The sequence below is a fragment of the Carassius gibelio genome, chromosome B11 (genome assembly GCF_023724105.1).
Source record: "Carassius gibelio isolate Cgi1373 ecotype wild population from Czech Republic chromosome B11, carGib1.2-hapl.c, whole genome shotgun sequence".
Classification (NCBI taxonomy): domain Eukaryota; kingdom Metazoa; phylum Chordata; class Actinopteri; order Cypriniformes; family Cyprinidae; genus Carassius; species Carassius gibelio.
In genome coordinates this window covers 1,163,255-1,188,991 of record NC_068406.1, presented here as the reverse complement: position 1 = coordinate 1,188,991, position 25,737 = coordinate 1,163,255, and the positions used below count along the sequence as shown (strand labels likewise).

The 25,737-nt window shown below is 38.7% G+C and overlaps 1 protein-coding gene across 4 annotated transcripts in view; it reads right to left on the bottom strand.

Moving 5' to 3' along the window:
- Window positions 1-25,675, bottom strand: part of LOC127967987 (draxin) — a 33,916-nt gene extending 8,241 nt beyond the window's left edge. Inside the window, exons 1-4 of one of the 4 annotated variants that reach the window (XM_052568768.1) lie at window positions 25,540-25,601; window positions 21,881-21,972; window positions 10,037-10,526; window positions 7,957-8,192 (exon numbers count right to left, since the gene is read on the bottom strand). In XM_052568768.1, coding sequence (XP_052424728.1) covers window positions 7,957-8,192; window positions 10,037-10,508 — 708 coding nt within the window. In that variant the 5' untranslated portion in view covers window positions 10,509-10,526; window positions 21,881-21,972; window positions 25,540-25,601. Of the gene's footprint in view, window positions 1-7,956; window positions 8,193-10,036; window positions 10,527-14,505; window positions 14,625-21,880; window positions 21,973-25,539 lie in introns of those variants that run through there. The other 3 variants (XM_052568767.1, XM_052568771.1, XM_052568770.1) reach the window with 3 other exon arrangements.
- Between the last annotated feature and the right edge of the window lie 62 nt (window positions 25,676-25,737).

Here is a 25,737-nt window from a genome sequence, read left to right as displayed (position 1 = left end):
GCGAGAGAGAGAGGAGAGGAGAGGAGAGGAGAAAAGAAAAGAAAACAGCAATAGGCATGAATTTAAATGTTAACGTCCTGCAGGTATGCTACACTCGTGGATTCAGATTAAAAGCGAACAATCAAATTAATCAGATTAGATAGATAATATCTGAAATATTGTGGAAATTACATTATATTTTATCACTTTAAACAACAGAGAGTGATAGTAAGATAGAGATTCTACAGAAAAACAAAGCTACATGTAGCTACGGACACAAACCAGCAGCATGGCAAACAGGAAGCAAGAATAACACTGTCCAACTGAACTGAACTGAACTGGTTGATGACATCACCGAATTCAATGAGGAACTGCCTTTTTGCATTTTGACACACTATTTTCATATTTAATGCTGTTCAGTTGCTTTGTCACAATCTGTATTGTTAAAAGCACTATATAAATAAAGGTGACTTGACTTGAAAAGCTCTTGCACAATATACATCAGTGGTTGTGCGACTGAGCTTCTTAAGTCAAGTCAAGTCCTGTCAGGGCTCAAGAGCAGTTATTTTGTTTAACTGACTGATGAGGTAGTAGAATGATATCAGTTCCATGGTGAATGAGGTAGTGAGCAGACCAATGCTGCAACAAGTGACTGGTGCATGTTATCGTATATTAGTGGGGGGGGGGGGGGGGGTGGAAGGACCAGGGGTGTTCATAGTTCAGTGGTGCCTGAGGCAGAAGAGGTACGGGGGGCAAGTTCAGGAGCAAGTTCAGCTTCCTGACAGCCTGGTGGATGAAGCTGTCTGCTGCTCACTGATGTGCTGGTATAGTTCATTTAGTGCATCGTTTCTGTTGCTGTTGATGATGTTCGGGGGAATGTAAACCGAAATGACCAGTATGGCTGTATATTCCCTCGGCAGATAGAACGGCCAGCACTTAATATTCATAAACTCCACTAGGGGTGAGCAGTGTTTGCAGATCACAACAGCAACGTGGCACCATGCGTCATTGATGTAAACACAAAGCCCATGGCCGCAGGTTTTTAATCTTGCGACGAGAGCTCTGTCCACTCGATAGCACGTCAGCTAGTTGAGCTGAATAGCACCGTCTGGAAGGTTATCTCTGAGCCATGTTTCCGTAAACACAAAAACACAACAGTCTCTCACAGTCCTCTGAGTTGAACGTAGTAATTGAATGTAGTCCAGTTTATTGTAAAACGAGCGTACGTTAGTCAGTACGATGGTGGGGATAGATGGCTTGTGTGTGTTAGCCGTTAGCCTAGTCCGGATACCTCCACGCTTACCCCTCTTCTGCTTCCTCTCACACCGCTTGTGGCGCCTCCACTGTGGGTGAGATGCAGTAGTGGGGGTCGGTGATGGTGTAGGCCTCCGTGGCAGATCGAGATCCCGCAGCTGTTCCGCGTGCACAGAGTTTAACTGTAAAAATGCGGTTCTGTCGACATCGAGCAGTAACTCACTACTGTATGCGCGCTTACAGACAGGTAGACGCGATGACGACATACAAAAACACTGCGGCTCACAAGACAAAAAACATGAAAACACCGTTCTGTCAGGACAGAGAGAAGCCGCTGCGTGTGGACGCACTGCCATGATTCCTGTCAATGCAGCGGATTCCTGTTAAACATTTAGCTTTGATAGACTTGTCCTGTCTGTGCACCAAGATGTAGTAAAATGTGTTTCTTCAAGCATGTCTGTTCTGCTGCTTGTATCTGAGCAACATCATTTCTTGTTAAATTTTCAAGATGTCTCACAAATGTTGCACCACAGTTGCCAAAAGATTAAAAAAAATTATATAATAATAATAATAATAATAATAATAATAATAATAATAATAATAATAATAATGAATAATTACATGTCATTTGACTGTTTCAACATGTTAACACACAGCCAGAATCCCCACAAGGTTTGACAGGCTTAAAGGTGTTTTCCTCTCATTGTGAGCAAATCTAAAATAAACAATAGTATCTATCCCACCTCTGTTATTTCACAATGAGTGGGTGCACTGAGATGTAAATATGTACCATACAGGTCCGTAACCATCACAGACATTAGATATGGCCACTGCCCACAACCAATGGCAATGCAAACTGCTCCACTTTTCTGTCAAATTTTGCAAGTGTGAATTAATTTATGTCATTTTTGATTAATGTAATTCAACTGAATGTGACAAGACAAGAAGCAATTTTCAAGATATTATGAACACAAAAAAAGATTGCATGGGTGAATATTTTAAAATAAAACTATTATTTGAAAACAGTTCAACTTGATTACCTTACACATCTTTATATACATACTGTTCTATTATCTTTTTCTCTATTTCCCCAAAAAATCAATTTATTTATTTACTTTAAATAAAAAGACCATTCCCATTGTGTTATACTAAAATAATAATAATCTCATTCTGGCAGCTTACTTTCTGAATTATTGCACCATGCTAGAATGATATCAGTTCCATGGTGAATGAGGTAGTGAGCAGACCAATGCTGCAAAAAGTGACTGGTGCATGTTATCGTATATTAGTGGGGGGGGGGGGTGGTGGAAGGACCAGGGGTGTTCATAGTTCAGTGGTGCCTGAGGCAGAAGAGGTAGGGGGGCAAGTTCAGGAGCAAGTTCAGCTTCCTGACAGCCTGGTGGATGAAGCTGTCCTTCAGTCTGCTGGTCCTGGCCTAGAGACTCTGCAGTCTCCTCCCTGATGGCAGCAGACTGAAGAAGCTGTGTGACAGGTGTGTGGAATCACCTGCAATGGAGAAGAATTTACAAGTGAGACGGGTTCCATAAATGTCCTGGAGGGAGGGGAGAGAGACACCAATGATCTTCTCAGCTGCTCTCACTATGCGTTGCAGAGTCTTTCGGCAGGACGCGTTGCGGGCGCCATACCACACAGTGATGCAGCTCGACAGGATGCTCCCGATGGTGCCACTGTAGAAGGTGAACATGATGGGGGGTGGGGCTCTGGTTCTTCTCAGTGTGCGGAGGAAGTAAAGACGCTGCTGTGATTTCTTGGCCAGTTCTGCAGTGTTTTCAGTCCAGAAGAGGTCCTCTGTAATGTGCACACCCAGGAACTTGGTGCTGCTTACTCTCTCCACAGTCGCACCGTTGATGGTCAGAGGAACATGTTGAGTGAGTGCTCTCCTGAAGTCAACAACAATCTCATTCATCTTCTCCACATTCAGAGAGAGATTGTTGTCACTGCACCACCCGGCCAGGCGGCTCACCTCGCTCCTGTAGTTTCTCATCTTTGTTGCTAATGAGACCCACCACAGTCGTGTCATCTGCAAACTTAATGAAGAGGTTGGAGTTGTGTGATGGTGTGCAGTCGTTGGTCAACAAAGTAAAGAGGAGGGGTCTCAGCACACATCCTTGGGGGGTCCCAGTGTTCAGTGTGATGGTGGTGGATGTGTTGCTGCCGACCCGTACTGCCAGAAGTCTTCCAGTCAGAAAGTCCAACAGCCAGTTGCACAGCGAGGTGTTGAGCCCCAGCTGGACCAGTTTGTAAGTGAGCTGTTGAGGGATGTTTGTGTTGAATGCTGAACTGAAGTCTATGAACAGCATTCTGACGTATGAGTCCTTTTTGTCCAGATGTGTGACTGCTGAGTGGATGGCACTGGCGATAGCATCATCGGTTGACCGGTTGGCCTAATATGCAAACTAGAAGGGGTCCACGGAGGTGGGGAGAGCAGACTTGATGTGGTGCATGACTAGCCGTTCATAGCACTTCATGAGGATGGGAGTAAGTGCAACAGGACAGTAGTCATTGAATGATGGTGGTAGTTTTGAAACATGTGGGAACAACAGCCTGACTAAGTGAGATGTTGAAAATGTCTGTGAAGACATCAGTGAGTTCTACTGAACAGTCTCTCAGTACATGCCCAGGGATGTTGTCAGGACCCTGAGCTTTGCGTGCATTGATCCTGCTGAATGATCTCTTCATGCTGTCTTGGGTCAGCGTCAACACCTTGTCACCGGGAGGAGGTGGAGTCTTCAGTGCAGTGGTGCTGTTTTGTTGCTCAAAGCGAGCGAAGAAAGTGTTCAGCTTGTTCAGCAGAGAGTTGTTGTTTTCACAGGTCCGTGGTGGGGGCTTGTAGTCCGTAATGGTCTGTATCCCCTGCCACAGTCTCCTAGTGTCTCTGCTGTCACTGAATTGATGGGCTATCCTTATGGAGTGATGTCTCTTAAGGGGGTTGCACACCGGACAAGAAGCGCAGCGCCGCGGTGCGTCGCACCACGTCTTTAAAATTCGAACACATTATTCTCTATGGGTGTACACACACCAGCGCCACCATTCGGCGTCTGTCCGCGGCGCCCAGCTACGACTCAGAACGCTGTTCAAATTTCTGCCGCGCCACAGAGCACCATTTGCATAGTTTCATATAAAAAAAAACAGATATTATAAACTGAAACTGAAATTAAAATAAAGTACACTTGTTTCATTCAAATAAAACATTACAAAAAGTGTTTGGTTACGTTTTCAGCTGCACAGTTGCCTAGACAACAGATACAACAAAACAATAACAGACTTATTATAATAACACAGATTCTTTTCATTAATTAACGTTCAAAACTCAGCTTTTATCAATTAAAATCATATATTAAAATAATAATAATAGATGAAGTTAAAACTCTCTTAAAACTATCTTGCTGCGAAATTGAGCTCACGCATATAGAATGTGCGCGTCCAGTGTGCGATACCTTGAGTTGTCCTAAATGTGGCGCAACGCGACGCGGCGCTTCTCGTCCGGTGTGCGACCGCCTTCAGCCTCTCTGATGCTGCGGGATAGGTTGGCCCTGGCTGTTCTCAGGCCCACGTCATCTCCAGCTCTGAAGGCAAAGTTCCGTGTCTTCAGAAGTTTGTAGACCTCCCCTGTCATACACGGCTTCTGATTGGCCCGGACAGTGATGGTTTTTGTGACTGTTACATCAATACACTTATTGATGTAGGCAGTGACAGTCTCTGAGTACTCCTGGAAGTCAGTGGAGTTATTGTATGTGGCAGCCTGCTTAAACATGTCCAAGTCAGTTGTGTTGAAGCAGTCTTGAAGAACCTCTGATGATCCTTGTGGCCACACTTAAATCTGTTTTTGAACTGGTTTGGTGACTTTTTGCTCCGAGGTGGGGGAATGCTTTGTAAGCTCCTCTCTGTGTGGTGTAAGCAAAGTCCATAATGTTATTACCTTGTGTTGGAAAGTTAATGTGTTGGTGAATTTTTGGAAACACACTCTTTAAGTCAGCGTGGTTGAAATACCCAGCTATGATTAGAAAAGCATCAGGGTGTGCTGTCTGCTGCTCACTGATGTGCTGGTATAGTTCATTTAGTGCATCGTTTCTGTTGCTGTTGATGATGTTCGGGGGAATGTAAACCGAAATGACCAGTATGGCTGTATATTCCCTCGGCAGGTAGAACGGCCAGCACTTAATATTCATAAACTCCACCAGGGGTGAGCAATGTTTGCAGATCACAACAGCAACGTGGCACCATTGATGTAAACACAAAGCCCATGGCCGCAGGTTTTTAATCTTGCGACGAGAGCTCTGTCCGCTCGATAGCACGTCAGCTAGTTGAGCTGAATAGCGCCGTCTGGAACGTTATCTCTGAGCCATGTTTCCGTAAACACAAAAACACAACAGTCTCTCACAGTCCTCTGAGTTGAACGTAGTAATTGAATGTAGTCCAGTTTATTGTAAAACGAGCGTACGTTAGTCAGTACGATTGTGGGGATAGATGGCTTGTGTGTGTTAGCTGTTAGCCTAGTCCGGATACCTCCACGCTTACCCCTCTTCTGCTTCCTCTCACACCGCTTGTGGCCCCTCCACTGTGGGTGAGATGCAGTAGTGGGGGTCGGTGATGGTGTAGGCTTCCGTGGCAGATCGAGATCCCGCAGCTGTTCCACGTGCACAGAGTTTAACTGTAAAAATGCAGTTCTGTCGACATCGAGCAGTAACTCACTACTGTATGTGCGCTTACAGACAGGTAGACGCGATGACGACATACTAAAACACTGCGGCTCACAAGACAAAAAACATGAAAACACCGTTCAAGCGGCTGCTTGTGGACTGCCATGATTCCTGTCAATGCAGCTGATTCCTGTTAAACATGCAGCTTTGATAGACTTGTCCTGTCTGTTCATCAAGATGTAGTAAAATATGTTTCTTCAAGCATGTCTGTTCTGTTGCTTGTCTCTGAGCAACATCATTTCTTGTTAAATTTTCAAGATGTCTCACAAGTGTTGAACCACAGTTGCCAAAAGATGAAAAAACAATATATAATAATAATAATAACAATGATAATGAATAATTACATGTCATTTGATTATTTCAACATGTTAACACACAGCCAGAATCCCCACAAGGTTTGACAGACTTAAAGGTGTTTTCCTCTTATTGTGAGCAAATCTAAAATAAACAATAGTATCTATCCCACCTCTGTTATTTCACAATGAGTGGGTGCACTGAGATGTAAATATGTACTATACAAGTCCGTAACCACCACAGACATTAGATATGGCCACTGCCCACAACCAATGGCAATGCAAACTGCTCCACTTTTCTGTCAAATTTTGCAAGTGTGAATTAATTTATGTCATTTTTGATTAATGTAATTCAACTGAATGTGACAAGACAAGAAGCAATTTTCAAGATATTATGAACACAAAAAAAGATTGCATGGGTGAATATTTTAAAATAAAACTATTATTTGAAAACAGTTCAACTTGATTACCTTACAAATCTGTATATACATACTGTTCTATTATCTTTTTCTCTATTTCCCCAAAAAATCAATTTATTTATTTACTTTAAATAAAAAGACCATTCCCATTGTGTTATACTAAAATAATAATAATCTCATTCTGGCAGCTTACTTTCTGAATTATTTTAACAAAAACACTATTTTTTTTTTGTTGCCTTGTAATGTAATTTTTATTAATATCAGTATCCAGGCCTAGTGATGCCTCTCAAGAGAATCCGAATATATACGAGGAGTGGTAAAAAGATATCCAGGGAGGAGAATGGAGCAGAACAGATGGCTGTGAAAAAGAGGAGCAGGAGGATAGGCGAGCGACATCTCACCCCTTACTCGCTCTGGTGACAGCTCCCCTCCTCCACCTCCTCCCCGGTGCAAAGCGAGCTGGGTAATTTTACTTGTGTGTGATCCAGCCCCCTGCGGCACTCAGTAATAAGTATGGCACAGAAGCACAGGTAAATAAATCTGTGTGATGAAGCACTGCACATCACAAGGATGACAAGTACCTCCACTACTGGCTCCAAACAGCATTTTAATATCTATATCTGCCACAGTGTGCCATTCAAATTAAGATTTTAATTTTGGGATCTAACAACAAAATGACAGAGTGGAAAAAGACTCAAGGCAGTTTAATGTAGACTGAAAGCAGCAAAACATCCCAAGAGTAATGCCACTGACTAAGTATTTCTAACAATAAAATCAGGATGCTGGGGAAATGTTTAACACACACACACACAAAATAAATAATAATAATCCAGGCAAAACTGCATTGGTCCCACTTTATATTAGGGGGCCTTAACTACTATGTACTTACATAAAAAAATAAGTACAATGTACTTATTGTGTTCATATTGTTTTGAAAAACACTTTTGCTGCTATTGAGGTTGGAAAGGGGTAAGGTCAGGGAGAGGGTTGGAGGTATGGGTAAGTTTTATGGTGGGTTAAGGTGTAAAGTATGGGTCTACAGTGTAATCATATATGTAATTACAGAAATTAAATACAGATGTAATTACATGTAGTAATTTTACAAATTGCAAATAGTAATTTTATTATTAATTACAAATAGTAATTTTATTATTAATTAAAATGTAAGTACATAATAGTTAAGGCCACTTAATATAAAGTGGGTCCACTGCATTTGTACAGAGCCCTATGTGTAAATGAGAGGTATAACAGCATCTTAAAAGACTAGACACTCTGAATAACACAACAGACCTTCATACTCAAGGATGCTTCTGCTTGCCAGGGTACCTGGGGTTTGGTGGAGGCTGGGGACAGCGTTGGGGGATGCTCGTTGATTGCCGTGGTTACCAAAATGGGGAAGAGATGGGAGGGAGCTTCAGTCAGTGGGGCATTGTCGTGACTGGGCGGGGAGGTGTAAAAACCATCCTCAAATGCATTCATATCCTTCAACAAGGTGCCTAATTCTGGTTCAGGGTCATAGAGATCCCCTAGAAGAAAAAGAGAGAGAAACTATGTTCGATCTTTATTAAAGTTAGCATTTGTAATTTAGACCTGGCAAACATCTTATATGTCTACTTATATACACAGAAACAAACCCAATGTTACTCTATTCCATAGGCCAGGGCTATTCAAATCTTACCCTGGAGGGCCAATGCCGTGCAGAGTTTGACTCCAACCTTGATCAAAGTCACCTGCCTGATCTAGATGCACCAAATGATTCAATGATTAACCATTAAGATGAGTTACATTAAATAATATACAAATGTATTTAACTGAATGAGAAGTCATGCAAATGAAAAGTTTGATAGTAAGAGCTTTGTATCAGGGATCCTCAAATCTGGACCACGAGATCCACTTTCCTGCAGAGTTTAGCTCTAATCCTGGTCAAACACACCTGAGCATGCTAATCAATGTTTTTGGGATCATTACAAAATCACAGGCAGGTGACTTTGATCAGGGTTGGAGCCAAACTCTGCCCCACATTGGCCCTCCAGGGTAAGATTTGAATAACCCTGCTATAGGCCTATTGAACATCTCAGGCTTTATTGTTGAATATATTTAATTCTATACAGTGCACTGTATGCACTACTGATCAAAAGTTTAGAATATTATGATTAAGTCTCTTATGCTTGCCAATTAAGGCTGCATTTATTTGATCAAAACAGTAAAACTGTGAAAGTTATTATTCAAAACTTATCTTTTACATGTATGCTGAAGTCTTTTTTTACACTTATTCCTGCAGTAAAGCTGAATTTTCAACATCTTTACTCAAATCTTCAGTGTCACATGCCCCTTCAGAAATCATTCTAATATGCTGATTTACCACTCAAGAAACAGTTCGGATTATTATCGAACATTTAAATCAGTTGTGTTGCTTAATATTTTAGCAAAAGCTGTGATACAATAATATTCAAACATTTAGTACGTTGGTTTGTTATACAGTAGGAACCATTATTGATAACTGAGTGCAAAATCAGCAAATTAGATTGTGCTGAGCCAAGCAGTGTATTGTTGTACATACTGTACATAGTCCTTGTTCTTTGAATGTGGTTTGAAGCTGGATGTGTGCTTGGCTGAATATATTTTAGATTACCTACCAGTGAGCAGAGAAAGTTTAGATAATTCTGTGGTTAACTTCACGCCAAAAATAACAATTCTGTCAAAATTTACTTCCTTATGTTATTCCAAACTAGAGTGTCTGTCTTCTGTGGGACACAAATGAGACATTTAGAAGAATATCCGCTATTTAAATAGTCATGAAAGCATCATGAAATTAGTTTTAGGTGCTATATCACCACTTACATATGTAATTGCATGTTGTGTGTGTCATTCTTGTGGATAACAACTTTTTAGCCTTTCTCTCATACAGCTTCAATTGACTTTAAATGTTGTACACAAGCATTGACTAACTTAAAAATTTCAATATGGCTTACTGTGATTATTAAATGACAGGCTGCAATTTAGTCTGATGCAGTGCATTGTTCAGATTGAAGCATGGCATGTGTTTATTTACTTTAAAAACAAAAACTAAAAAACTAAAAACTGACATTTTAGTATTTTATGAGATTACTAACGTGAAGTGTTTATAAACCTCTTGTCAACTACCACCTGCAGTTTTTCGCCAAAGGTTTAGCTTTTGAAACAGACTTTTGTAAAAGCAATTTTTTTTTTTTAATTTTTAGTTATTCGCAAAATATTTGTGATAACCAAAAGAGGTCTTAGTAGGTTGTTGTGAAGACTGAAACCTTAAAAAGCAACTACTGCCATTGGCATCAGTGTTATTCCTTTGTCTTTTTTGCATATGAAAAATAGAAAAGCAAATCTCAATTACCTTTAACTCGACCTTTGTCTTTTTTGCCTCCCTGCTTTCTGTGATCAGCCTGATGCCTGTGACCATGTTTCCTGCCTTTACGATTTAAGTCTCCCTCTGGCGGATAATTTCCCAGCTGCATATGAGCAGGACCCCTGACCTCCTCATGAACCTCCGTCCTCATACGGTCCCCAGGCCCCATCTCCAGCCTTACAGGGCTCAGACCCTCCAGACTTGTCCCATCATCCTCCGGTCGATCCAGTGGCCTTTGCGATTGAACCCCAACACTATCCCTGTCTTTACGTGGCAAGTGTCTCTGTTGTTGGCTGCTGTCCAGAAGTCCCATATCTTGGTCTTGCTTGGAGTCAAGCAAGGGGGAAGACCGGATCAGACACTTTTTGGCATTTTCAGATGAGATCTCAGAGCTGTACGAGGTGTGGGGCAGCGTGATGAGGAGCACAGCCAAGAGATGACAAAAACTGGGAGCCGCCATCTTCAAACAGAGTCCAACCTGTTGTTTAGGGCAAGATCAGGTCAGACTTTAACACTTTTGCACTTTGAATACATGTAAGCATACACACCTTTATTATTATTTTGAGAAATGCTTATTAAAACTATTTCTTCACAAATATTGTAATTAATTCATAAACATTTTCAACAATTCCAATTCTCACTATTAACTAACTATTTACTATGACTTTTGCCTCAATAAACTCCTGCTTATTAAGAAATAATTAGGTAGTTGTTAAGTTTAGGTATATAAATACTACTTAGCACCCAATATGCTATTAATATGCATGCTGAGCAACTACAGTAGTATTGAATAATAGTGAGATTGGCAACACTTTATCATAGGCACCACTTATCACTATTAAACGGATAGTTCACCCCAAAATTCAAATTGTATGTTAATCTGCTTACCACCAGGGCATCCAAGATGTAGGTGACTTTGTTTCTTCAGTAGAACACAAACCAAGATTTTTAGTTCAAACTGTTGCAGTCTATCAGTCTTGTAACGTATGTGGATGGAAATCATGGCTAAGCATAAAATAAAACATAAAATAATAAAAAATCATACACAAAACCAAATAAAACCTTATGGTTCGCGTTCCGATACACTGTTGTGTAAAGAAACAAAAAAAATCGGTCTGTGCAAGAAACTGAACAGTATTTTTATACTGTTTTTACCTCTGATTCATGCAATGTCCGAACTGTTAGAACTCTCCTGACCAGGTCCTCCTGTGTGCGTTCTCAGCCGCAAGCTCACGAAGCTTGCTTTATGGCAGATCGACTTTATAAGTGCATTACCGCCACCTATCTCTCAAGTGGACCATTGACACTATCTACAATCTCAGTTAGGGGTGTTAATGTTCCATCTGCCATAAAGCAAGAAAAAGAAGAAGCTTCCTTACACACCTGCTGCTGAGAACGTGCACAGGAGGATGTGCTCAGAACAGTTCTAATTATTCGGACATTGTATGAATCAGAGGTTAAAAACAGTATAAATACTATTCAGGTTCTTGCACAGACTGATCGTTTTGTTCATTTACACATACATTGATCGTCACGAGCCACAGGATTTAATTTGTTTATGTTTTGTTTTTGTATGTTTTATCCATGATTCCCATTATATTATATGACTGATAGACTGCAACGGTTTGAGCTAAAAATCTACTGAAGAAACAGTCACCTGCATTCTGGATGCCCTGGACGTAAACAGATAAACATCAAATTAAATTTTTGGGTGAACTATGCATTTAACCATTTGCTTATTAGAATGATTTTTTTATTATTAACATATCAGCTGTTTATTAGAATTTACAAAGCACATATTCTGCATGAACATAATCTACATCCCTAACCCTACCAAATAGCTAAATTTAACTACCTTAATAAGTAGAAAATTAGTTAAGTTAATTGAGACAAAAATCATAGTTAATCATTTGTTAATAGCGAGAAATGGACCTGAAAATAAAGTGTGACTATAAGAATTGGTCCCTAAAATAAAGTGTGACCGCATTTTACAACAGAAAGTAAGGTTAGTATGGCTGTAAATTATTTGATACTATAAGAGACTTATAGAGCTTGGTAAACAGCCATGAGGGTCTGCTGGGTTCCTATGATATAATTTCCTTTTTGTTTGGTTGGTTTAATGTTTTCTTTCCGAACACTCATTTGGGAACATTATGAATGCTTAAATTTCATTAATATTTCAAATATTATGAATGCCCACCACCCCACCAAAAAAAATGCATTACTATTATTATTTGAAAAATAAAAAACATGCTCATCACATAAAACTTTTTTTTTTTTTTTTTTTGTACGTACGTACGTATGAATTACATTTTAATATATAATTGAATAAATTAATATGCTGACCATCATTGACACACTGGCAGATTTATTTTACATCACACTATATCCAAAAATCCAGTCTATTGGCTATAACATCCAAAGGTTTGGATGTTATAGCCAATATGTCCTGTTAATCATGTTTATTAGCTTAAATTAATAAAAACTAAAAGATTCTGACAAACTTTCAGGGACTTTCAATCAGATTTTTTTTTTTTTTCATTTTAAACCAGCACATTACAAACCAGAGCATCACGTTACATCCAGAAATATACTTTTATATTTAAATAATGAATTTGCTTTGGTTTGCTTTGCTTTGCTTTGACATGAAATAAACAAGAGCTCAAAGGCAACCTAAATGTGTTGAGAAAACTTGTCAGACTAAATATCAGGATTGGATTCCCATAGGCCAAGAATTAGAGGATCCAAAAGAAGAATCTTTCCTCAGGTGGTATATCAAAGTTAAGCTTATGAGGAGGTTCTCACCATGCAAATCAGTGACATGGGTCTTACTTTGATCATCCAAGGTCTGCTCTCATCCTCAGATGCTCCCCTCAGTAAATCTGGCCCCTTTACTCTGTCTTTTGTTCCTGAAACCTGCTCACATTACCTCAAATGGTACCTTCCCTGTATTTAAGACTGTTTTTTTTTTATTTTATTTAAGATCATTGTAACTGATACAAAAATGCTAACTTTACATATAAGATATCTTTAGATTTAATTTGTCATGTTTATAACGATGGAGCAAGGCTATTCTTCATGGCTACTAGTCATTTTATTTACAAGAATGTCCACAGTAATTACTTGTGGGTTGCATTTATATGAATTTTGTATATTGTAGATGAGGAACTGCAAAGAAACAGAAAATAATAATTTAGCCAGTTTATGTGGTTTTAGGCTTGTGTGACCAAACCACATTTCTACTAGTGATAACCATGCTCAAAGATTAGATCAATGTGCACAAAATGCCAGTGTCATGGGTTTGATTCCCAGGGAATGCATGAACTGATAAAATTTATACATGTGTATGATATCAACAAGTGAGAAAAATAGCAAGAAATATAAAACTGCCCAACTGCCATTTTATTCCAAAATGTGCTAAAAGATTCATTGTAGGTAGTAAGACTGTTTAGGGCCAGGTCATGCATCAGATATAAAATTGAGACGATATCTACTAGAGATGTACCTGAAGCTCTTATTCAGAAGGCACAGAAAATAACTTAAAAGAAAATAATGAATATAATTACTTTTGAAATCTTTTACATTTTTAACATTATGTTTCATTCTGGCGCATGGCTGTTTTCTGATCTCCTCTGATAATGTCGGATTGAGGCTATGTGGCTGTTTTATAGACCAAGCATTTTGTGTCACTGCTTATTAAATTACAGCAACATTTTACTTTTCCACTCAAAAAGTAAAATGATTATTATTATTTGTATTAAAAGTGTAGTACCTCAATCATCAGATTGCTTAATCTCAACATTCTAGATATGACTGGACTGGATATGTGAGTGTGCATTATGTTAATCAAATTTCACAAAAGTACAATTTCTTTATATGCAAAATTTACTCAATTGGAAATGAATTAGTATGCCTATAATACATTTTGGCTGGATGAATAAATGGTCGTAATGATTCCATAAAGTACATCCAACATTCTTATTGCCACCTTTAAGATGCAAGTAAAATTATCAGAGGAGAACATTACTCTTCATTGCATTTGCAGCTGGAGAGCTCATTAAGATGGCAAAACTTAAATTACAGCTCCATCTCTCACCATTATTGCCTTATAATTGGTATCTCAGTGCCGTCATTTTTTTAGGTAATGAATCAAGCTCAATGAAATAAAGCAGAATTTAATGAGAATGGTTTTGTACAACTGGGCAGTAATGAGGAACGTTTGATATGCCATGGTTTATATTATCCAGCTTTCACTTCGCAATCAGATTCAAAAATGTCTCGCATGCAGACAAAACAAGGCTTACCACCAATCTTTGTTTCCTACGCTCATCCAAAGATATGGCATTGTACATACAGGTTTTAGCATTGTGTTATTGCTACCATTAGCATTAGTATCAATTAGTGCTTTTATTGAGTTATTGCCCATGCTTTATGGGCTTATAGGGGTGTCTGCTTACATTGTGTTGGTGTCAGCATTAGCGTATTTAGGTCTCTCTGAGACTTCCTTTAATGTGGGCAGGGATAGTTCATCAACCTGGCAACACGCTCAGGCAGCCGTTCCGCTCTGTGAAGACAGCGGCGTATGATAAATCAATGAGGATGGGGTATTGAGCTTGTGTGGATCGATAGTTGAAAAAGGCTTATCGGCCACAGACACATAAATGCACCTCACAACCTGCAGAGATAATTTTGTAGTGTTGCCAGCAAGGGGACTTTATTGTGGGCTATTTAAAAACCCATCCACAAAGACTAAGTGAAGGAAATTGTATATGAGGCTGGGTAGCAAAACTCCTGCCAGAGAAAATTTGTATCAAGATTGCAGGCACTTCATTTGGGAATACACACTGACTGCTTTGGGCTTTATCAGTCAGTTGTACGCACTGTGTGCTTTGCACAACCGGAGAGAGTTTAGAGCAACCCCTGAGCTTTGGTTCCACACAATTGCTGGTTTATATTCAGTATGAGCACTCCCCTGTAGACTTTGTTAGTATGACAAGTGTGTTCATTAGTCTCTCATCCACCACACAAAAAACACCAGTAAAGATACCAAAAAATTAAATAAAATAAAAAATGCGTAAAAAAAACAACAAACCAAAATGTCTTAAAACTTCTAAGATTCCTGAAAAGTATTTATAAATGAAGGCTCTGGGTGATTTGAGTTTATGCAGATCCCATACAAAAACTGGCTACGGTCATGTGACTAACAGGTGGAGCTTTGAAGGAGCTGAATGATGTTGACGCCATGCACCCTGCTGGGCTTGGTAGGACCTCTCCCCCAAAGACCACACACCATTTTCACCTTTTCAGGAGAATGATGTTTTACCCAAAAAATGTGAGTATTACACTGTTTCCAAATGTGTAACTATCCTAAGGTGTTCTACGGTGCCATGCTACTGTCACTAGGCTGCCGGAAGGAACACGGAGCTGAGAATAATCAAAAGAGTCTTTATTAATCCAACACAGGAGTAAATCCAACAGGGAGAACAGAAGGAAGACTAGGGGCTCAGTACAAGGGCCATTTCTTTTCACAAGCATCCATCAGCTACAGTATCGCATCAGACATACATTATAGATACCCTGAGGAACAATTCCACTCATAGGAGAGGAAGAATTGTATATAATTTTTAAACCATCTAAACCAACATGTTTGTTAGACCCTATACCATCTAAGCTCCTAAAATACAGTAGGTCCTTCCAGAAGTCATAGATCCTCTTCTGACTATTATTAATTTGTCATTGTCAATAGGATATTCCCCAAAACCTTAAAACTGGCTGTTATTAAGCCTCTCATTGAAAAAACACAACTATACGCCAAATAACTATTTAATTACAAGCCGATATCAAATTTCCCTTTTCAGTCCAAGATACTAGAAAAGGCCGTATCCTCAAAATTATATTCCTTCTTAGAGAAAAATTGTATCTGTAAGGATATCCAGTCAGGATTTAGACCACATCATACCCGGGAAAAATACCCATACACCGACTGCTCTCCTTAAGGCTCGTTCACACCAAGCATGATAAAGATAAATATAAAGTTCTAAAAATCGTTCTCAATATTAAAGAATAGCAGAATCCACACTACAACTATAATGATAAAGGCATAGAGAAACGGTATAGTTGGAATAATTTTCATAACTAATTTTTTCCAGCTGATGAACAATACAAACATTGACATCCAATCAGAATCCATCCTGCTATAACGAGCTTGAGAATTTAAAGTGGCAGACGCATGTGCGCTTAGAATAAACAGACGATATAGTTCACTGGTGTGGATGCTAATATCGTTATCTTTATAATTATCGTTCTTGGTGTGAACGGGGCTTTAGAGTTACAAATGACCTGCTCTTATCATCTGATCGTGGTTGTATCTCTCTAATAGTGCTACTGGATCTTAGCACTGCATTTGACACTATTGATCACGACATTCTTTTGCATAGACTAGAAAATTTTGTAGGCATTAGTGGAAGTGCATTAGCATGGTTCAAATCATACTTATCTGACCACCATCAATTCATAGCAGTTAACGAAAAGGTATCATAATGATCACAAGTGTATTAAGGAGTACCTCAAGGCTCAGTACTAGGGCCATTTCTTTTCACAAGTTACGTGTTATCCCTGGGAGATATCATCAAGAAACACAGTGTCAGCTTTCAATGGTATGCTGATGACACTAGGGGAGTGAATCGGCACTGGTTTCATAATTCAATTGGATTATGTTTATCATGTAAATGATTCGATTCAATTTGATGTCACAATGCATCACTATTATATCAAATTTATTTTGCGCATTTTTATTAAATTATATTTTTTAAATAATTATGTTAATTAATATATTAATTAATTATTGTTAAGAATTAAAAGTAAATATACCTTCAAAATGAAATATAAAGTAATAAAGTGGGGAAAAGACAATTACAATTGATAAACAAAAAGCAGTTTCAGTATTTGGGATGGATCAAGTATCGAAAGTTTACAAATAATCATAGTTATGGGTCTTTGTTTTTTCTCAGCATTATTTAATTATTAATCATCATAGATATAGGCAACTTTAATAGACTGCTTACACACTAATGCACAGATCTATTTACACATATCAGATGTTTTGTCCTGTTCTGAAAACATAACTGACTGTGTTTACATCAATTTCCTATAAGGAAAGTACAGTAGATGCAAGAATGAATGAATGAATGAATGAATGAATGATCCATTTATATAGCACTTTATTGTGTATTGTTGTACACCCAAAGTGCTTTACAATCATGGGGGGGGGGGGATGGGGTTCTTGTCAACTACCACCAGTAGATGCAAGTGCATTTAACAGCATCTGCGAGCTTCGGGAGTCAGGACAAAAAAACAAAAAGCGCATGTAAAAGTCTGTCAGTATGTGATTTTCGTTCATCTAATACATACTGCATTCCAAATGGCAGAAATTCAAACATATATAAAGTAAAAGACTAACTGAACCGATACCACCTCTTTAGCTGGGTTTCGGTTCAGTTTTTTGTCGCGCACCAGAGTGCGATTGCTGTATTCACACCTGCCAAAAAGGTACACACCAAAGGGGGAAAAAAGTTCCTTTCAATCTAACCAAACAAGAAAGGTGTGAATACACCCTAAAATAACCGCAATTGGAAGCACTTTCAAGCACTGTGTACGTGTCTCACAGTGCATATTCTATGCAATGAAGCCTTCCACGTTTGTCTCTAATGCACACATGCCATGCGGGAAAAAGCCTAGTGCAGATTTAAAAATAGATGTCTTGTCCACATACCCACACATGCGGTCTTTGCACTTGATCACTTGACTACTTTTATTATGTATTTCCTCTGTTTGCTAGATCCTTTTCCTATTTAGCAATTAAACTCTGGAATAAACTACCTAACACTGTTCGGTAAGCATACACACTCTGTCAGTTTAAATCTAGATTAAAGACCCATCTCTTTAACCTGGCTTACACATAAGGCACTAATAGGGATGAACCGAAATGAAAATTCTTGGCCGAAGCTGAACAAAATTAAACACAGTTTTTCACAATATTCAAATCTGTTAAAGGATTTTTAGGCTGCATGAATTAAGACAACCGGAAGTGGGAACCATTCCAATAACACCCGATGTACTTGCTACATCGTTAGAAGAATCTACACTAACATTAGTCTGTTTCTCTCTTATTCCAAGGTCACCGTAGCCACCAGATCCAGTCTGTGTCCAGATCAGAGGGTCACTGCAGTCACCCGGATCCAGTACATATCAAGGCCAGATGGTGGATCAGCACCTAGAGATTACCTCGACAGCCCTTAATGTCAGCGGAGACCAGGACAACTAGATGCACCCTAAAGACAGATCACCAGTAAAGGCCACCAGGACAAGCCCACAGGAAGCAGATGAGTCCTCTGCATAAAGTGATTTTGCTGCAGCCTGGAATTGAACTACTGGTTTCATCTGGCCAGTTCTGAGACTGAGCCTGGTTTCTCCCAATATCATATCTTCCTTTTGTAGGCAGGATTATTGAAAAGGTAATTTTTAAATCAGCTGAACTACTACTTAAACTCAAATGGATACCTGGACAATTTTTTCCAACTGCATTACTTTTACATTTATGCATTTAGCAGACGCATTTATCCAAAGTGACTTACAGTGCATTCAGACTATACCTTTTTGTTTTTACCAGTATGCGTGTTCCCTGGGAATTGAACCCAAAACCTTTTCTACCACTTAGCCACAGACTCACATAATAATCTCTAACCTCTCATAACCTCACAGCATTGAGACATAATAAATGATATTCACTTTAATTCTGATTCTGGCAAAATATCAGTGCTGGAACTACTAGGTCTTAGTCCTGTATAGCCCCTTTCACACTGCCATTCCGGCAAATACAGGGGTAAAGTGTTCCTGCAATTGGTCCCTGGTCGCTAGATTTGGCACTTTCACACTGCCAGCGATGACCCGGTATATGTGCGTGCTTTCACACACAACCCTTGAAGATCCCGTAACAACACGTGACATCAGCGCGTGACGTGTAATGTACGAGTCGACAACGCTAGGCACGTTATACTTTCACTGAAGCAAGCAAACGATCTCTGCGTCAGCGCAGAAAGTGAGTAACTAACTGATCTCTGCTTCATTACAGTTTGCACATATGTTTTCGTCGCGAATGTTGATCTTCTTTCAGAACAGCCGGTAAAAGAGTCGTGCGATAATGCGCGTCATCACTTCGACACAGAATTAGATCTGGCTTTTGTTCACACAGCGCTCGTTCCGGGTCGAACCCCGCAATGTTACTATGTCCCCGACCCGGGTTCAATTCGGTAATCAATTCCGGGACGTGGTTGCTTTCACACAGAAGGCGACCCGGCAATGTTCCGGAAATATTGCGGGTCCGACGTGCAGTGTGAAAGGGGCTTAATTGACACTGTCGATCATAACATACTTCTAGAGAGACTGGAAAACTAGGTCAGGCTTTCTGGGATAGTACTCAAATGGTTCAGGTCATATTTTGAAGGGATAGGTTATTATGTGAGTATAAGAGAGAATAAGTCTATGGATGTCCATAACATGCGGAGACTCACAAGGCTCAATTCTTGCACCAGTCTTGTTTAGTCTTTATATGCTCCCACTAAGTCAAATAATGAGAAAGAACAAAATTGCCTGTCACAGCTATGCTGAGGATACCCAGATTTACCTAGCCTTATCGCCAAATTACTACAGCCTCATTGACTCCCTCTGCCAATGCATTAATGCAATTAAAAGTTGGATGTTCCAAAACTTCACTAAAACAAGGATAAAACTGAAGGCATTGCATTTGGAAAAAAAGATGACTTTCTCAAGGTGAATAAATACTGTGACTCTAGGTATCAAACAACTAAAATCAAGTCAAGAATCTTGGTGTGATTCTGGAGCCAGACCTTAGATTCTGTATTCATGTCAAATAAAGAAAAAAAGCAGTAGATAAATCAGCATACTGTCTTGTTTGCAGTCAAGACTTGGAGAAACTTGTTCATGCCTTTATCACCAGCAGGGTGGACTATTGTAATGGTCTCCTCATCAGCCTTCCCAAGAAAACTACTGTATTTGACAGCTACAGCTCATACATAATGCTGCTGCGTGCTGCCAGGATTCTGTCAAGAACCAGAAAATCTTAGCATTAGGATCGAGTTAGAAATACCAAGGGTTCACACAAAACCAGGGATGTCTGCTTTTAGCTATTATGCTGCCTGCAGTTGGAACCAGCTTCCAGAAGAGATCAGATCTTCTAAAATATTAGCCACATTTAAATATAGACTCAAAACTCATCTGTTTAGCTGTGCATTTATTAAATGAGCACTGACTGCACTGTATTTTATATATAATAATTTCCTATTTTTAACCATTTTAAATTTAATAAAAAAATATTTTTAAATCATTTTAAACATTTTTAAATTCCTTGTTTTATTGTTATGATTTAACTTTTAAATAAAGCACTTTGAATTACCATTGTGTATGAAATGTGTTATATAAATAAACTTGCCTTGCCTAACAATTCTTTAAATCATAACATTAAAAGTTAAACAATTTTTTATAAATAAAACACTTGAAATAATTGACTCTTTATGAGCATGTCATGTGACTGACATTAAAAAATATTGAACATGAATATGTAATTAACTTATTAAAATATTAAAGCTGCAGTAGGTAACTTTTGTAAAAATATATTTTTTACATATTTGTTAAACCTGTCATTATGTCCTGACAGTAGAATATGAGACAGATAATCTGTAAAAAAAATCAAGCTTTTCTGGCTCCTCTGGTCCTATTGCCATTTGCAGTTACGGACAGCTCCCGTTAAGAAACAACCAATCAGAGCTGAGGTCCGTAACTTTGTTTGTGTTCAAAATGTAGAAAAATGTATATAATAAGCGAGTACACCATGAATCCATTTTCCAAACCGTGTTTTTGGCTTGTCCTGAATCACTAGGGTGCACCTATAATAAGTGTATATATTCGGACTATTTTAGATTGCTTCGGGGATACCGCGGCGGAGTAACCCAGTACCTTTGTGATTCTTCATAGACATAAACAGAGAATAGTAGATCCGGCTACGATGTTCTTCCGCAAGATGCAAGCAGTTCTGTTTATTAACCGCTAGAGCGTCAAAAGTTACCGACTGCAGCTTTAACATGAAAACTCCAGTGTATAGGCTTAGATCAAGTAAATATTTCAGTTCAAAAGTGTTCAGCTGACAAAAATGTTTTTGTTAAAAATCTCTAAGCTAAAGTATATCTTAAATATATTTTTAACATTTTAATTCTTTGCAATTTCCAGTCCATCAAACAAAAATAGGCTAATTTATTACACATCCTGGAAGCACATTCCAATTACCAACAGATCCTCTGTCGTATCACAAAAACAAATCACAAACACATGCTTCAGTGTCAGACACACAACATATGAGATACAACACACAGAAGTATAGCCAGAGGTCTCTGTGGATTCATGTAGTAGTACTTCTGCTGTTTGTGGAACAACAGCAGGCAAGTTTAGATGATATAAGATATTCAGCAAAGAGTCACAACGTGGAGCCCAGCATGGGGCTGGAAGTTCAGCAAAAGACGACGAGATCCAGACCCAGAAAAAGAATGACAAAAAAAAGGATAAAATTCCCAGAAAGAAAACAGCGAGGTGGTGGAGTTACCACAGAGGGTATATATGTGTGAGCACAACATAGCGACAAACAAACTTCAGATCCTACTACTGTGTGGATAACTGATAAAAGCCTCCACAAGAGACATGGGTGATACATGTATTGTGCAAAAGTTTGAAAGGAATGTGGAGCTCACTAATGAACTCACTGACATCTCAAGAGGAGGGAGAGATTCCACTGTGAGGTCTTCAACATCTCCTCCTGCTGAGATCTGGGGCTTCATAAGCCATCTGTTGCACCCCTGCTACCTCCAGAAAGCAAAAGAAGAAGAAGAAAAAAAAAAAGCTTTTCAGCAGGATGAAGGCTTGAAGGATTTTTCTCTATACAGTACATATCATATCAACTGGAAGATCTAAGAAGGTTATATCTTTGTCTGAGTTTCCTGATGCTGAATGAGGTGAGTACAGACCACATACGGGACACAGAGAACAGTTTCTCAGTCGATATCAGCTAATCTAATAACTTTCTATTCCTGAAATCATATGTAGGTCTACCGTAGTTAGATGATAATGATATTTAGGAATGGGTCATGTTTGGTGTGTAGAAGTGATTAGCTCCACTCAAAAATGATGAGGGGATGCTGCCCAGGGCCAATTCACACCCACAAAATTTCTCAAAAACCAAATCTGCCAGACCGTGAAGACAATCATCAAGAAAGGGTGGCACTATTGAGAAGCATCAAAGATATTCTGCTACAAAACCTAGAGAGTTACCTTGCTGTCTAATGCGTACATAAAGCAGTGCAACTTACAAACAGTGCTGCTTAGGCACTTTTCATGTTTAGCACAGTTCAGCAGTTCATGCAAAGTGAAAGGACATGAAAGAAAATGCTGGAGTTTGGCTTTCTGTCTAATTTGGGAATATTTCAGCTAATTGTTAATCGAATTTTTTTGTTTTCGCTTTAATTGCAATTTATTTTAAATTCTAGAATATAGTTGGAAAATATGCTGAGATTTGCCTTGATAATTTGATTATAAATTGATGTTTGTTTTATTACTGCATTATTGAATAGGTTTTATTGGCTTTTAAGGTCATTAGTTGTTCATTCTTAACCATGATTTAAATATTAACTTTATCTGCCTATATGATATGGAAGCATATGGGTAGCAATATTACATTTAAGAAATGGCAAATGAAAATTATGTAATTAAATTTTAATTTTCATTTTGCACCAAACGTTGCACAAATGTATTGGAAAATGTAAATGTAAATACAGAAATGCCTTGCCATTTTACATATTGCATTGTCATTTTGCATATTACATCCCAAATTGAATATGGCTACCCATATGCTTCCATAATATGACAGCATTTAAATCATTAGATTAGTAATTGTGTCAATTATCATGCACATTTAACAGCTGACCTACTGTCGTTTGTATTGAGATACCGATTTAGTATCAATGCTGAGGCACAGGGACAGATAGTGTACCAAAACTTTAGCATAGAATCAACCTTAATCTTCGGACTAAATGTGGAAAGAGAGAATAACAGACACCAATGATTTCACTGTAAAACAGTGAAAAGTCAGATATTGCACTGCTGGTGTGTCAGTCTGTACAAGCACATTATATGTGACTAAGATCAATCAGAGGGAATAAACAAGTGCTTAGCTTTGCAAATTGCATCGTTACAATCTTGCTCTGAGAATCTGAGATAAGGCTGGATTAAACATTAAGATTTCACTGACGGCCTCCTAAAAGGAAACAAACAAACAAACAAAAGAATGCTTTAAAATATGGAAATAAACCCATCTACACAAATGAGAGCGCCCATCTCTTGACAAACAGCTTCAGCAATTTCACACCTCACATTGTTCGTTTTGGCAGTTCTAAAAGTGTCAAGGACACAAAACGTGTGACAACAGGCCAAGTGTTAAAACTGCCATAAGGAGGATCCATCTGGTGCCAAGAGAGCTGAGGGAAAGATAGAAAGAGATCCTGTCTCCAGTGTGACTGCTTACAACACATGTGGTGCTCCATCAAATATCGCTTTTGTTTTGCAGTATCACAACTGGCTCCCTGCAATGTGTCTCCTTATCTTCTAGCTGAGCATCCTGGCAGAATGCTGCTCATCCTCACAGCAGGGAACCTCCTTCATCCTGTCCCAAAAACAGTCAGATGCACAAGCACATAATACTGAGCGGGCGTGCATTCTGTAAAGACATGTTGTGAGGTGTGAAGACAACAAAAAGAAGGGAACATGGAGAACCAGGCCATGTGACATCACCCGTAAAACTAGTCCACACGGAAACATCTCTGTTGAGTCAAAGCAGTTTCCATACAAGCGGGAGAGAAAAGACAGTGTCTCATTTGTTAAGCAATAGACCAGCTGTCCCCAGTGTCCCACAAAGACTGATTCCCAGTTAGCCAGCAGGAGATGGAGGCTGAGGAACAAATCACACAAAGGTCTTTATTGATCTGCTTTGGGGTCTCTTAATAGCCGAAACGATTCAAAGTGTTTTAGGTATGGTCTACATTTGGAGCGTCTGCTCTCTCTTAACAATCGCCCTCTAGCAAGAATCAGCAGAAGGTCATTCAGACTTCTTTGACATTCATTCAGCATTGTGCAGTCAATGTCGTGATACCACTGTAAGTTATGATCAATATAAAGTATCTTCTCTAAAAACATAATTCTTTAGGAGTGTGGTTCTGTAATTAGAACACACATTTAAAAATGCCTAGCACCACTTTAGATTTACACTAATGCTGTGCAGCTGTGTTAGGATGACAATACAGCCCGCATGAGATTCAAGCATTTATTAGGGCTAGAAAAAAATGCATCTAAAACAATCTTCTAAAGTCACAGAATCACATTTTTTGGAGGACTGTAAAAATCATTTTGTTACATTTACTGTAGAACACTGTGGTTGATGGTGGCCTATTACTGAATGGCATTTTTGTTATTGAATATGTTGTGATACCTAACTGTACATGTCTTTAAATTATATTATATCAATTATATCTATCTATTTTATATTTTAAAATATATTTGTTAACATAAAATGGACTGATAATAACACCTTAGAACACCACGATGACTTAAAGTTTCTAAAAACGAACCATTCCAGCAACTGTGGCCAAATAAAGGACAAATAAATAAATGATCAAATTCATATTTGTAACAGTGTTTGAATGTAAACATATTTAATACACATTGTATTTGATAACGCAACTTAACCGGTTTTTACCATTTAATTTGACATTCTTTTTATTTACAAAAATCGTATAGTTCGTTGTGTGTGCACAAAGAGAGAGAAAGAGACTTATTTGGAGTATAATTGAAATTCATGTATAATTGCATGCTTTCAAACTCAGCTGCCCACTCAATTCAAGGCACACAATTATGAACATCAAGATATGATCAAGCTTGTGCACTTGCGCGCGCACAGACGCATCATTCATTTTCTACTGCCCTCATAAAATAACATGAACATTTTACGAAAAAATTGCGAAATTGCTTATAAATAATTTGAGTATAATAAGAAGAGACAGCGATTGCTTACGGAGTGTGTATCCTGCATAGACAAACGTGAAAATGCGTAACTGTTAAGTTTTAAAAGAACGGTAACAGTTTGTAATAAACATTCATAATTTGATTACATTTGAAAATAATAATATAAAATAATACAAATGAAACACTCTTAAAATGTAATAAGGACAGAAAAGGAAGAAGAGGCACAAGTTATCTATTTGCCGAGCGAATTGTACAGAAAATCATTCGCAATATGTTTCCGTCAAAATATTTGCGCAAAAAAACACGATATAACATTATCTTTAAAGCATGAGAAAGAGTATAAGAGCAGCACTCACCGTGTGTTATTCCGGTGAGAACAAGCCGAGTGAAGTGGATCACAGATGAACTGTCTCTGGCTCTGAAGTCGAGCGCGCTCCCCGGATGCGCGCCGCTGTTAAATCTGATCTCAGTGACGATGAGCGAAAAAATCAGCGAACAATCTTATTATCCCGCGGGAGAGAACATTAAACAAACATGATTCATTCCCACACATC